This window comes from Vulpes vulpes, chromosome 5 (assembly GCF_048418805.1).
Source record: "Vulpes vulpes isolate BD-2025 chromosome 5, VulVul3, whole genome shotgun sequence".
NCBI lineage: Eukaryota > Metazoa > Chordata > Mammalia > Carnivora > Canidae > Vulpes > Vulpes vulpes.
The window spans coordinates 102,926,201-102,941,785 of NC_132784.1; the positions used below are offsets into that span (position 1 = coordinate 102,926,201).

Consider the following 15,585-nt stretch of genomic DNA (forward strand, 5'->3'; position numbering starts at 1 on the left):
TATATATGTGTGTATATATATATATATATACACACACACACTATATATCTCATGTTAATTACTCTAAATGTTTGGTAGAATTTTATAGGGAAACCATCTGGGTTTGGAGGGGGTTTTTTTGTAAATTTTAAATTATGAATTCAAATTCCTTAATAATTGTAGGGCTATTCAAATTATTGATTTCATGTTGGGTGAATAGGCAATTTATACTTCTTGAGAATGTGCTCTATTTCACCAAAGTTGTAAAATATATGTGTGCAGAGTTGTTGATAGTTATTTCCTTATTATACTGTAATATCTGCAAGGTCTACAGCAATACTTCTTGTTTCATTTCTATTAGTAATCTGTGTTTTCTCTTTTATTGTCAGTCTTAGAAGATGCTTGTAAATTTCATTTATCTTTCCATTTCTTCATTGATTTTCTCCATTGTTTTTGTTTAAATTTTATTGATTTCTGCTCTAGCTTTATGATATCATTTATTCTGTTTGCTTAGAGATTATTTCACTCTTCTTTTTCTTATTTCCTGAAGTAGAAGTTCAGATTATTGACTTGAGACTTTCTCTTTTAGAAAGCAAGCACTGAATGGTATAAAATTCCCTTGTATCACTGCTTTACCTGCAACTACAAATTTTAATATTTTATATTTTATCTCTATTCAGTTCACTGTCTTTTTAATTTCCTTTGAGACTTCCTCTTTGACCCATGAATAATTTATAAGTGTGTTGTTTAGTTTCCAAGTGATTGGAGATATTTTTTGTTTGCCTGTGTTTGATTTCTATTTTGATTCCATTGTGGTCAAAGAACATATTCTGTATGATTTCAGTTATTTTAAATTTATTGAAGCTTGCCTTATATCCCAGGATATCTTCTATATGTGTATTATATATTTATTCTGCTGTTGTTGTGTGAACTGTTCACTAGATGTGAGATCTTGTTGGTTGAAGACATTGTTGAATTCTATATTCTTGATAATTTTCTTTTTCCTATCAATTTTGAGAGGGAGATGTTGACTTTTTAAAATTTTTATCCTCTCAGTTCTCAGTTTTTCTTCACATATATTGCAGTTCTACTAGTTAGTACGTACACATTTAGAATTTCTATGTCTTCTTGTTAAGTGGTCCTCTTATCATCCATAATATCTCTCTGTGTCGCTGGAAATTTTATTTGTCTATACTCCACATTACCTGATATTGATATAGTCAGTCTTGCTTTCTTTTGGTTAATTTTTGCATAGTATAAAATTTACATTCTTTTTATGCCTGCCATTTGTATATTATTATACTTGAAGTGAATATTTTTTAGAAGCAGACATGTAAATGAGACTCAGGAGGTAGAACTTTAGTTCATAGTTTTTTTCAGTAGTATACACCAAAGCTACTTGACCCTGAATTTTCAGGGAGAAAAATTATTTAAGTGAAAATTTTATATAATGCTCATATTGTAATAGCTATTCTAAATAATCATCTGACCGTGAGGTCAGTACTCAGAATCTCACTTCAGACACTCAACATTTATTTAAACAAATATTTATTGGGTGCTCATTATATTACTGAAACTGTTCTGTTTGTGTTGGACAGAAAAAGACAAAAAAGTAAGTTAATTCCATAAAGGGTTTAATGAAAGTAATATGGAATAATGTAAAAGAAAGTAATTTGAAAATGTTTATAACTGTGTGAGCAGTGAAGACATCTTAAAGGATATATCAATCTTTGGGCTGAGATTTGAGTATCAAGCAAAAAATATCCATGCTGAATATTTTTGGCAGATTTGTAAAGAGGAGATGTGTAAAGACAGTCTTTACAGATCAAAATGTGCAAAAGTGTAATATGACTGTCTCAAAAACTAGTTCCTTAATATAAAAAAATAAAATTTTTAGAAAGTATCTGTTAGTTATTTTTCTACTCTTAAGCTTTCCAAAAAAAACATATAATGTTCTTTTATTAACTCACTCTGAAGTTCTTCAAATCGTTGTTTTGGCCAACTTTATACTTGGCTTTTATTTGTTAAAGCAGTTTTGAATGTATGCTGAAAGTTATAAGACCAATATATTTTGCCCTGAACTTAGTTATCTTCATGCTATAACTTAATTTTTTTTCTTTAACTAGATTGTGGGCTTACGTTTCTAGCTAGTGCATTCTCAATTATTTATAAGGGAATATGTAATTATTAAAAATTAATACAATCACTGAATCGATTCTTTAAAGTAAATTTGCCCTTTATATATTTATATATATAATTAATATATAATTATATATTGATTAATAAATATATAATTTTATATATTAGTATTATCAGAACAAAATTATAAAAACCCATTGTACTGTTAAGAGAGAAGACTGGAATAAGAAATTTAGAAGTAGGGCTACTATTTTAATTTCCATTTGGATCTAAATGTAAGTGACCTTTGTATACTATCTTCTATGGAATTTGGGAGGAGAATCATTTTTATTAATTCACCAATAATGCCAAGACGTAGACTCAATTCACTTCCTAGTTTACCTGAAATCACTTCCCTCTCAATATTTTCGACAAATTTAAAATTAAAAACAGAATGAGCCTTTCTTACATGCAAAGGACCACCCAGGTACATTGCCTTATACTTCACATTAAAAGTTGCAAAAGAACACTTCCAAAGCAACCCAACCATCTCTTAGAAAAGCAAACACACACATAGAGGGTCTCTTGATATATATATAGACCTCAATTTCACTCATAGAACATCTCCCAAATTAGTTTCTGAAGGCGGGCAATTCTTTACCTTCAGTATTGAAAACCTACCTTATCACAGAGGAAGTTACCGTTCCTAGTGCCCACTTTATCACAATCACAGGGTTTGCAAACATCCACGGCGGAAGGATCTGCACCAACTGGTCGGAAAAAGTAATCCTTACACAGCTCACAGTTCCTTCCTGTGTTGGAGAAAGGTTATGCTTTATGACTTCCAATTCATTAAAATCAGCTGCATAATTCAAAATTAAAGACTGTATTCCTTTGAGGGAATTCTATAATTTTCGGGACGTCCATTTTAATGCACCTTTCATCTCTACCTGCCAATTTAGTGATCCAGAGCATATGAAACAATGAACCTGTTACAAACTGTGCTTTACTTCATTAAACTCCCATCTGTTATATAATACCACACTTCTAAAAAGCACTGCTTTGTTGGGCACTGTGAAAGAGTTTGTTTCTAAACTTAAAACTTTTCTTTATTTCTAGGACTAGGCACTTAATCTAAATCAAATATGAGAAATGTTTATATGTGAAGGAGATGATGGTTATACAGTTGGAAGCAAGTAGGAATGTAGTATTAGAAATATTTTTCAAGAATTAAATCTTGTTTTCAAAAAAGGATACTGTTCTAAGTATAATTTATTATTCCATAGTTAACATTATTAAAAGCAAATGTTTCTGCTGCTTATGGCCATTATTTTTTATTTCAAATAGCCAAATAGAAATTGATTATGTTTAGATATACCAAATAAGTTTCATATTAAATAGTAGAATATCCTGACATATTAGAAATATGAGGTCATTCCTACAGTTCACAATTTATTATTTAGAAATTTTCTCTTGCTACTTTATATAAGAAAAAATCCAAACTATGGGAGAGAGGAGTTCTAAAGTAAATGTGAGTAGTATATAAGACCACAGAAAGAAGCTGAAAGAAAACTCAAGACTATCAATTCCCCCTTAAACTCTCTGTTCAAACATTGCTGAGATTGGCTCAATATCAGAAGACTATAGAAATAACTTAATCAAGTGAAAAACACATTCAGATAGATATTGACCATGAACTAATGAAAAATTAAGTGAGTTTGTAATATTTCTAGAATATTTATATTTGCATATGATGATGACTCACAAATTTCTATCTGTAATCTAGAAATTTTTTCTTTTTATCATTCAGTGAATATTTATTGAGTGATAATCATGCTTCACACACTGCTAAGTGCCGAAGAATACAGTGAAAGTGAAATATACATCATATACATCACTATAGCAAGTGAAATATACATCATACCCCTTTCACAGAGCTATCTTACAATCTATTGGGTAAGATGAGTTCTAATTAAATAATTACAAGAATAAATATGCACTTACAAATTGTGGTAAGCATAAGACGCCCCTAAAGTGTATTGATGATACTGATCTATTCTGATGCATCACAAAAAGCTTTTCCTTAAGAAAATAGTTTCAGAACTATTTCCAATTACACAGGATTTTTTCCTGTCTCTTGGAAACACTAATGGCAAAACAGAACATGCCATCTTCTCTCTAAGCTTTGATTCTCTTATGTTTACTCTCTCAATGGCTGGGACCAACATTAACTCTGTTGCTCAAATTAGGATGTTAGGATGGAGTCTTGACTCTTTCTTTCCCTTACCTACACCCTACTCTATACCAGAAAATGCTGACACTTTTCATTCCACCTACCTCTTGGATCCACTTCTCTCTATCCACACCACCTTAAATTACTCCAGCATTATTTCTTAAATGGAACCATAGTATCCCAAACCACATTTGGCCCTGTCCACTCTATTCTCCACTTTATTATAACCAGATGTGTCTTTCAAAAACATAGAACTTATATATTCTTATAAAATACCTTCAAGTGGCATTTATTAACCTGAGGATAGAAGCCAAACCCTTTATCATGGTTCATAGAGCCTTCTAGATCTGGCCACTGCATTCCTTCTTAGCATCTTCTCATACAATCTTCCATTTGCCCTCCCATCAATTCCTTTCCTTTGGGTGCCATGTTTCTCTCTCCTCTAGGCCATTGCACATATGCTTTTCTTACTAGAGACCTCTGTCACTACTGCTCTAATTTCCTTCCCTTTCTCTTCTTCACTCTGCCCCTCCCCCTGCTTGTGCTCCCACACTCTCTCTCTCAAATAAATAAATAAAATCTTCAAAAAATAATTATCTAATAAATCCATTAAAGCTTCAGAGTGGTACACTTTCAAACCCATCAGACTTGGGCCATTATATTTTAAAATTGAGATGATGCCTATTTCTGCTTTTAATATACCAGCCCTTCAGAAAACAGTAATTTTCAATGAAGAGTCAAAATAATGTATGCTTCTAGAATAATACTTTGATAATCATCTTGTGCATTTGTTTTATTTTATGTTTTTTTTTTTAATTTATTTGAGAAACAGAGAGAGAGTATGAGCAAGCAGGGCAGTGAGAAACAGAGGGAGAGGGAGAAGTAGACTCCCTGCAGAGCAGAAAGCCTTATGTGGGCTCCAACCCAGGAACCTGAGATCATGACTGGAGCTGAAAGCAGCCACTTAACCAACTGAGCCACTCAGGCATCCCCATCTTGTGCATTTAATTAGCATTTTTTTAAAAGAGCGTTCCCAGATTACCAGGATCCATGACAAATCTGAATAAACATAAACATCACTACACAAAAATCCAGATGTAATGGAAGATCAAGGTCACACAGGAGACTTAATATACTATACATACTCAAATTAATAATTCCTGAGTTTTTCAAAATATAGTTTAATCAAATCTCACATATTTTTAAAAAATAGAACTTTCCTGAAAAGCTATAGTTGAAAATTAGAGCGTTATTTCTGAAAACTACCTAATTATTTGGATTTATGAAAGTTTAATGAACAATTTTTTGCTTTCTAACCTAACAGTATCATTTTTAAGTTTTTATTTAAATTCCAGTTAGCTAACATACAGTGTATTATTAGTTTCAGGTGTACAATAGAGTGATTCAACACTTCCCTACAACACCAGGTGCTCATCACAAGTGTGCTCCTTCATCTCCATCACCTATTTCACTATGCCCCCAACCTACCTCCCCTCTGATCACCATCAGGTTGTTCTCTATAGTTGAGTCCACTTCTTGGTTTTTCTCTTTTTTCCTTAGCTCATTTATTCTGTTTCTGAAATTCTACGTAAATGAAATCATATAGTGCAGTATCAAAACACTTTCTTAAGTAAGATAGCAATAACATAATTTAAAATGACATGCATTGGATAAAACACATGAGCCTCAAAGGCCAAATCAGCCTTGGTTATTTGTTATCTATGATTGGCTAGTTACCTGTTGTGTTATGCTCACAATCCTCACAGACCCCTCCACCTCCTCTGTGGTGCTCAAATGGAAATGGGTCCACTGAGATGTTGTAATGGCAGCTCCTGGAATGGTTGTTGCATTGACAGGGTTTACAATTGAAGGCATTAACTTGGTCACCTTGTTGGAAAGGCTTATCATTATAAAGAGGCAAGCAATGATCACACTGAAACAATAAAGGAACAGAACAATAAAGAAATATAAAGCTGTGATTTTTTTCTCTTTCTATAACAGGCATTTCATTAGATATAAGACTAATATCAAAGAGATAACAGCCAGCAACTATTGTTTTTGAAAAAATGTTTTATAAATCAGAAGTAAGCATTTTATAGGCAGGTAATATTTAAATGGTAAGTGCCCATGCGAGCTGAAACCACAAAACAATCTTCTTTTTCTTTTTAAAAATTTATTTATTTATTTATTTATTTATTTATTTATTTATTTATTTATTTATGATAGAGAGAGAAAGAGAGAGAGAGGCAGAGACACAGGAGGAGGGAAAAGCAGGCTCCATGCCGGAAGCCCGAGGTGGGACTCAATCCCAGGAGTCCAGGATCGCACCCTGGGCCAAAGGCAGGCGCTAAACCGCTGAGCCACCCAGGGATCCCCCACAAAACAATCTTAATAACCAATGGGAAAAGTTATGATTTTGCCATAGCCTTTATTTTTTTGTCAAAATATTAAAACTTGGCTTCCAGTTTGGGGTTCCACAATAAAGAGCTTGGGGTCACCAACTCTGTGCTAACAAGTGAAAAACTGAATAGACTGAAATATCTATAACTCTCCTTGGATCTCTAAAGGGATAAAAATAGGACAAACAGTCCCCACTATTGGAAGGACAGATTGACGGATAACAGAGAGTCTCAGTGACAAAAGCAGCAAGTCATAAGCAGAAGCTTCCATGGGAACCAATTCTGGGGAGGACAAAATTTAACTGTACTAACAAATTGCTGGAGGTTTGGTAGGAATGAGTCTGAAAATTGAAGAGTCCAAAGGGACCTAGTTATAATGGGGGCTCCCAGTATTTTGTGAGATTTATTTCCAGGAGTTGGGCCAGATTCTTACTGCAAATATAAGGAGAAAATTTCTTAGTGCTTCTGGTAGAAAGAGGAAACCATTTTGAAATAATCAGTGCTCACTGTTCTTCTTAATAATATCTGCCCTCAGGAGAAATTAGTGAACCAGAGCCTAACCTGCTGGGGTATTATCAGAGCCTAACTAACTTAGGGAAGGGAAATACCTAACCCCAGCCCACTCTAGTCATCTTTTTCCACCTATGGGTAGGAGAGACAGAGATGCACATGTGAAGTTCACAGTCTAGAAGCACAAGCTCACTAAAAGACTAAGACCTAATCGTTGGACTATAGTGTGCTTCCCCCCACTTCACCACATTGCTAAAGGCCTGTATATAGCAATTCTTTTTTTTTTTCTTACCAGGTACATCATCTATCTATGAAGAAAAAATTACAAGGAACACTAAAGGCAAAAAAAAAAAAATCCCCAAAAACCAAAAAACAAAGAGAAGAAAACAAAAAAGAACAACAATAACAACAAAAACCTGCACAATTCAAAAAGAAAGAGCAAGCATCAGAATCAGATATGTAAAGAATGTTGGCATTTTAAGCCAGGACTTTAAAATACCTATGACTAAAGTGCCAATGGCTTTGGTATGCTCAGGTGGCTCAGTGGCTTAGCATCTGCCTTCGGCTCAGGGTGTGATCTCAGAGTCCTGGGATCAAGTCCCACACTGGGCTCCCCACGAGGAGCCTGCTTCTCTTTCTGCCTGTGCCTCTGCCTCACTCTCTGTGTCTCTCATGAATAAATAAATAAAATCTTAAAAAATAAAATAAAATGCCAATGGCTTTAGTGGATAAAGTAGACAGCATGCAAGAATAATGAATGGGCAATGTAAGCAGATAGATGGAAATTCTAAGAAAAAAAAAGAAAAAGAAATGTCAGAGATCACACAGAAATGAAGAACACCTTTGATGAGCCTATTAACAAATTCAACTCAGCTGAAGAATGAATTTCTGAGGTAGATGATACATCAATAGAATCCTCAAAAACTGAAAAGCAAAGAGAACAAAAACTGAAAAAACAAAACAGACAATCTGACAGTGGGACAACTAGAAGTTATAACATACACATAATAGGAATAACAAGAAGAGAGAAAGGAATGGAATAAATATTTGAAATAATGACTGAAAATTTCTCCAGTTTAATGTTGAACACCAAACCACAGATTCAGGAAGCTTAGAGAATACCAAGTTGGATAAATACCAAAAACAAAAACAAAACAAAACAACAAAATCTATACCCGGGCCTGTAATTTTCAAACTACAGAAAATCAAAATAAAGGAAAAATCCCGAAAGAAGCCAGTGTTTTAAAAGCACCTAACCTGTGGTAGAAAAATAGTAAGAATTATATCTAACTTCTCCTCAGATCCATGCAAGAGGAGATCAGAGCAAAATACTTAAGTGTTGAGAGAAGAAAGCCACCAACGTAGAATACTGTACCCTGCAATATTATCCTTCAAAAGTGAAGTAGAAATAAAAACTTTCTCAAACAAGAATTGAAATTTGTTGCCAGTAAAATTTTCTTGCAAGAGGTGTTAAAAGTTCTTTAGAAAGAAGGAAAATACTATATAGGTCATAAACTTGGATCAGCAAAAAGAAAGGAAAACATCAAAGAAGGAAAAAGTGAAGGTAAAACTTTTAAAATGTTCTTACTGTCAGTTATAAATATGAAAGGAAATAAAAATTATAACAGACTAGCATTTAGTAGGCTGTAAGTTAACATTTGAAACTTTGAGTATGGGATCCCTGGGTGGCGCAGCGGTTTGGCACCAGCCTTTGGCCCAGGGCACGATCCTGGAGACCCCGGATCGAATCCCACATCAGGTTCCCGGTGCATGGAGCCTGCCTTCTCCCTCTGCCTGTGTCTCTGCCTCTCTCTCTCTCTCTCTCTCTCTCTGTGACTATCATAAATAAATAAAAATTAAAAAAAAAAGAAACTTTGAGTATTAAATTGTTGCATTTCTTTGTAAAAAAAAATGAGTAGCTGGAATCTTGCTTGTTTTCTTATCCTATAACTTTCCATCTGAGCAAGCATCCTGTCTAGGCCTTGGTGAATGGTTATATTGCTTCGTAAGTATGGAAGGACGGACTTCCATAATTTCAATATTTGTGCTTTCACTGTCCTCTTTATTCTATTCCTCATAACCACTGTCCTCATTTTTAAGTTATCCTTTGTTGAGTGGCTCCAGCTGCATATATAAAATTTTTCAAATGGCTGCACTGGACAGCCATTTCTGCTGTGAAGAAAGAAATGTTCAATTCCTTTTTTTTTTTTTAAATTTATGTTTCTGAAACGTCACATGGGTTTATTACTGACAGACTAGGAAGCAGCACAACATAAGCTTCTTCGAATGGATGTGCACTGACCAATCCCCAATTGACTTTGAGAGAAGAGTCACAATGAGTCACTGATCACAATATGCATTCATTGTTTCCGCAGTAATTTGTAGACTGAAGAGCCAGCAGCTAAATCTGTACTTTCTGCAATTGCTCACAGTTAATATACCATAATAAGTAATATCTGAAACATTTTGTTGAACCATGGTATTATCTATCTATAGTAACTGAAATCCATGTATATTGGAATTGTGCAAAGTAAATATTTTTAAAGATTTTTATTAAATATGGCCAAATTGGGCAGCCCTGGTGGCTTAGCAGTTTAGCACCACCTTAAGCCCAGGCTGGGTGTGATCCTGGAGACCCAGGATGGAGTCCCATGTCAGGCTCCCTGCATGGAGCCTGCTTTTCTCTCTGCCTTCTCTCTCTCTGTGTGTTTCTCATGAATAAATAAATAAAATCTTTAAAAAAATATATGGCCAAATTTCTTCTGGAAAAATTAAATTCATCTATAGTCCCGCTACCAGAATACCTGAGAATGCTCATTTTATATTCTGTTCAACTTAAAACTATTATTATCCCTTCACAATTTTAAGAAAAATATTAATCACTGTTTTAGTATGTATGTCTTTGGTTACTAATAAAGCTAAATGTTTTTCATCTGGTTCTTGGTTAAATAAATATAATCTTTTCTGAGAAAACCTCATTTGTACTTTGCATATTTTTTTCTTATTTATTTTAAATATCTTATTATATACTAAGTACATTTTTCTTTTTGCCAATCAAATAATGAGGATGAGGACTTAGTTCATAGATTTTAATATATATATTTATATTTTACTATTTTCTTCTACTTCACTTCTACTTTACTGGCCAAAATTTTTAGCGAAACAGGTAATATATATCAGATAATCATGATGATAGCATATTTATATTATTTTTGAATTTAATGGAAATGTCTTTAAAGTTACAACCTGTCTAATGATGTTGACTATTTATCTTGAGTAAATTATCATTCAAAAGAAAAAATATGAATTCCAAAATAACAAGATGCTTTTATATAAAAATTATTAAATAATTTGCCAATCTTATTAAAGGTCCTGATTTAAACATTTAACCTATTGAATGACAAATTGTCATAGGTTAATAAGTTAATTAGAATCTATGCTTGCGTGCTTAGAATAAACTCAACATCATTCATGGTAAATAATGGTTGAAATTATTCAGGATTTTTACATTTATATTCATAAATTAGATTTTTCTATGTTTTTCTAAAGAAATTAAAATAAATAAAACCTTAACATTTTAATGCAGAATCAGTATCTACTTCAACTTATCAAGTTAATTTTAATATCTGAATGATCAGAAGGAAAATTCTTATTTTGTACACACCCAAAAACCTACTATAGTCTGTCAAGTTATATTGCATATAAAGTATGATTAATTTAAGGTAAGATTTAAAGTAAAAGGAGCACCTGGGTGGCTTAGTCAAGTGTCTGACTCTTGATTTTGGCATAGGTCATGATCTCAGGGTGGTGAGATTGAGCCCCACATTGGGAATCTATGCTAAGCACAGTCAGCTTGAGATTCTCTCCTTCTCCCTCTATCCCTCCCACTGCTTACATTCTCTGTCTCTAAAATAACTAAATGAAATCTTTTTAAAAATATTGTACACATACAAAACAAATTTTCTAAATTATTTTTCTTGCCCCCTCATTTTTTGCTGTAAAATGTTTAATGTGACTTCTGAAAGTGCCCAATTTTTCTCAGAGTTACATATTCAAGTTATGAATTAGGAGAATCAAACCATGTAGTCTTAAAAAGTCTATCTATTGGGCAGCCCGGGTGGCTCAGCAGTTTGGTGCCTGCCTTCAGCCCGGGACATGGTCCTGGAGACCCAGGATTGAGTCCCATGTCGGGCACCCTGCATGGTGCCTGCTTCTCCCTCTGCCTGTGTCTCTGCCTCTCTCTTTCTCTCTCTCTGTGTCTCTCATGAATAAATAAATAAAATCTTAAAAAAATTCTATCTATTCATAATAATGATCCTTTGCAATTTGTTTTTTTTTAAAGAATGTTAAAAACTATTTGGATATTTTGGACAACAAAGTTTATTTCCTTTTAGTATTTTATGCAATAAACATTCACTATTTCAGAACAATTTGACATATTTCATAATCATTATTGGGACAAACTAGAATCAAAACCATTGTTTACTGGTATTTATTTTCCTCTACTAGTTTGTAATTGAACAATTTCCACCCTTAATATTTTTAAAGTCAGAAAGAAAAAATATATACAAATTTGTCCGATGTGTCATTATTTTATGGTATTGCAAAATTTTTAGTGGAAAGCATATAGTTTTTCTTAGCTGTGGAAAAAGAAAACAAAAGACAAAGAGAGGAAAATGAGAATGGAAACATGATTTTCCCATTGGTAGTTCTGCATTCCAATAATTGGTAATGAATGCACTCTTCCATTTTGGCCAATTTTTTAAAACCTGTATCATATTTTTTTGGATTGATGAAGATTCTCCTCAAAACCATTTCCTGCCCTTTGAGCTGGGATAGCTGCTCCTTTTCTCTTCTCCCACAGCACCCAAAACCCTGACCATGGGCCTATCACTTTGAACCAAAATTATTGGTTGATTTACATGTATCTTCCAGGAATTGCAAGCTATTGACTTTTGCACTCTCTGTCATTTACACAGTAGAAGCTTAATAGACAATTGCTGAGCTGTTAACTGAAAGTTCACATGACTATAACATGAATATCCAAAGTAGTCATTCTTTAGAAAATGTAGAGAGGGGCATAATGGGAACAATGAATAAATAGGAAGGTTTATGTTAAGACTTCAGAATTGGCTGTTATTAGATGATTTGCAGTAAACAACTTACAAAAGTCATTTTGTAAAAGAAAGATAATGTAGCAATCATCAGAATACTATCAGTTATGGCTCTTTGCCCCCCAAAAATTAAAGTGGAGGAACTGACCTCTTTAAGATTTTTCACCAGCAACAACTATTTGTAAATCAAATTATACAGAATCCAATGTTAGATACTAGGTATAAGCTTGAAGTCAGACATTTTAATTCAATTACTGGTGCTGCCACTAGTAACTAGTAACATGAAATGCAGACTGTCTACGTACTGTGCCGTCTAGGAAGTGTTTAACCTGGGTTATTTCATTGAATCCTTTATTTAGGCTTTGGGTCATATAAATATCCCACATCTGATTTCTGTCTGCTGATTCGCTAGCCCTGTGCTCTCACATAATTAATTCTACCTCTTTAAGCCTTATTTTTCTCATTTATAACATGGGGGTAGTAACAGCTGCCTCATCAGGTTGCTGTGAAGACCAAGTGCTTAGCAGAGTGTCTGTTACATAGTAAGCCTTCAGCCAACATGGTCTACTACTTTATTAATAGATTAGCAACTGAGGGTTAAAGAGATTAAGCAACATGAAAAATGTCATTGGACAGGAAGTCCTTGAATCTACCTTCTGTGAATCTCAGTTTCCTCACCTCTAAAAGGAAGACAACTCAATATCTTACTTATTTTTGACTCAAAATAATCTACGGATAAGCGGTATTATTAAAATAATGCCTAACACAAAGCCTGGCACATGTCACAAATTCAAAATCCGGAAGTCTCAAGACAGAGGAGCAGAAGGAAGGAGGAAGAGGAGATATTTCCAGCATTGGTGTTGGTCTGAAATTTGAGTGACAAGAGCAGTATATAAGACTGCCCCTGTGCAATATACTAACTATAACATTTAACAGAGGATTCTGTGATCATAAATGTTCTAGTGCATGGTCTGATTTAGAAAATGTAGCCTACATAATGGAGCAATGAGTAATTAATGACCAAACTTCACTTCTGGTAAATTTTATCATCTGTAGCTATACTACAGAGTAGGCCTTATCTACACTTATTTCCTAGGAGCCGTCAGATATCATTAGCATATAACTATCACTTCTTCTAGTAGGTTTAACTGTGGGGGAGATACATTCTAACTGGTTAAATAGAAGAATAGATGAAAACTCACTTTCTGAGTTCCTGGCTTGAAATGAGCTCATTAAGTTCTCTTCCCCAGGTCAATTAGCCATGCAATTAATCTCATTTCCAATTTTTTTTAAAAAAAGTCTATCACATTGCAAAACTTTGGCCAAATGCAAAATTTTGCTACAATACAATGCCAGGAGTCTATTTTTTTTCACTTCATTTCAAAGCTTTCTTACTGATAACTTTACTCACCTGATGATGGTGTTTTTATTATTCAAGTTATGCTTTCTTGAATAAAAGGTGGTGGAAGTGATGATATGGAATCTGTGGTCCTGTCATACTGATTACAGATGCAGTTTGTCTTTTACAAAGCAACTGCCGCCTGTTTGAGTTTGGGACGTTGCCTACATGAGTCAGTGGAGTAAATCCAGCAAAAACATTCTTTTTATATTTTTATTGAAGACACTTCTGTTTTTTGGTTGTGATCTAAAAAATAAACCTCATTTAAGATTTTATCTTTACTGTTAACCTAAAAGTCATTATCAAAAAGGCTTGTAAGTAAGATGACACTGAATACTATATCAATGTTTCAAAGATACAATCCTGGCTTTTTTAACATTTAAAATCAAAAAGGAATTTGCCACTGACCTAATTGAATGATTTTACTACCAGGTAGCTGTTATTGAAAAGCCTCCCTTCTGTGGACAATAAAAACCTGCAGAAATATTGGTAACATTTTATCTCTAATTAAAGAAAACAGCATAGCTATCATTTTCCACTCAAATTGAATTTTTTAAAAAATATATTATAGTACTAAGGTGGTAAGAGTTTGTAGAAAAAGCCAGTGTAGACACTGGTTATGAGAGGGCAGTTTATCCACACCCACCAGGACACTCCATTGAACCCAACAATTCCAGTGGGAATTCAAAAAAGTACATTTTTAAAACTATTTGAGGATTTTTTTAAATTGTGAGGAAAAGGATACAATGACCAAAAGAGAATGGCTTGGAAATGTCGTAAATCTTCAAAGAAATATAATGAGTAATTATTTTACAGCTTCACTTTTAAGTTTTGAATTGTCATTGATACTTACCAGACATGGAAATTCATAAGAGGGAGATAAGATATAGAAATATACCCTTTGGAAGTCTCCTCGAAATATATTAAGATTTTGTAGAGTTTTTGTTTCTAGATAACATATAATATTTTGAGAAGATAGTATGAAATATTCAGATATCTTCTCCAAATTAGTATGAAATATAAGCAAAAATCTTTTATTCATTTTTTTGTTGGATCCATATAAGACATTTTTCTATGTATTTGGAGTTTTCTACAATAGAGTATTGAATATAAATAAAAATGTGAAACTTAAAATAATTCCTAAGTATAAATATAGAAGAGTAATCATAATATATTTTGAATTTAAAAACGAAGTTAAAGATAACATCTAAAGTACAATCCTATTTTTTAGAGAGGAGGATTCATCTGTGGACACAGATATGGAACTTCTTTAAGAAGACAGAGAGAGATGATACAGATTTGTAATAACAATAATAAAAGATCTGTAAGATATAAACTTAGAGCATTTGCCGAGGTTATCTATGGGTGGTGGAGTTATAGATGACTTTTACTTTGTACAAGTTTATTTTTTTTCCCCAGGGTGCATTTATTACTAATGTATTAAAAAATTGAGGGCAAATAAAATGCAACTGCATGGATAGTTACAAGAAAATTATACACAATTTTCATGTAACACTTCACTAAGAAAAGCTAAGAAAATTAAAATGTTCCAGTTTTAAATTATACACAGATCAGTAAGATACTACAGAGAAAATGATTATCTTTTCAAGTACACTGTAGTCTGAGTTTATGAATTACCAGCAAACAGTGTGAATTTTTTACAGATATAAATGTGTCCAAACAGTGAGATTAATAAGGATTTTGAGAAATGACAGTCAAATTTCTGTTGTGAAATTTAATTTAAAAGATAAAGAGCTGAGGATCCCTGGGTGGCTCAGCGGTTTAGCGCCTGCCTTTGGCCCAGGGCACGATACTGGAGTCCCAGGATCAAGT

General features: G+C 33.3%; 1 protein-coding gene across 1 annotated transcript in view; it reads right to left on the bottom strand.

The window, feature by feature from the left end:
* Positions 1-15,585, bottom strand: part of USH2A (usherin) — a 684,230-nt gene that overhangs the window by 579,484 nt on the left and 89,161 nt on the right. Inside the window, exons 10-11 of the mRNA XM_025991680.2 lie at positions 6,068-6,263; positions 2,779-2,909 (exon numbers count right to left, since the gene is read on the bottom strand). Coding sequence (XP_025847465.2) covers positions 2,779-2,909; positions 6,068-6,263 — 327 coding nt within the window. The remainder of the gene's footprint in view (positions 1-2,778; positions 2,910-6,067; positions 6,264-15,585) is intronic.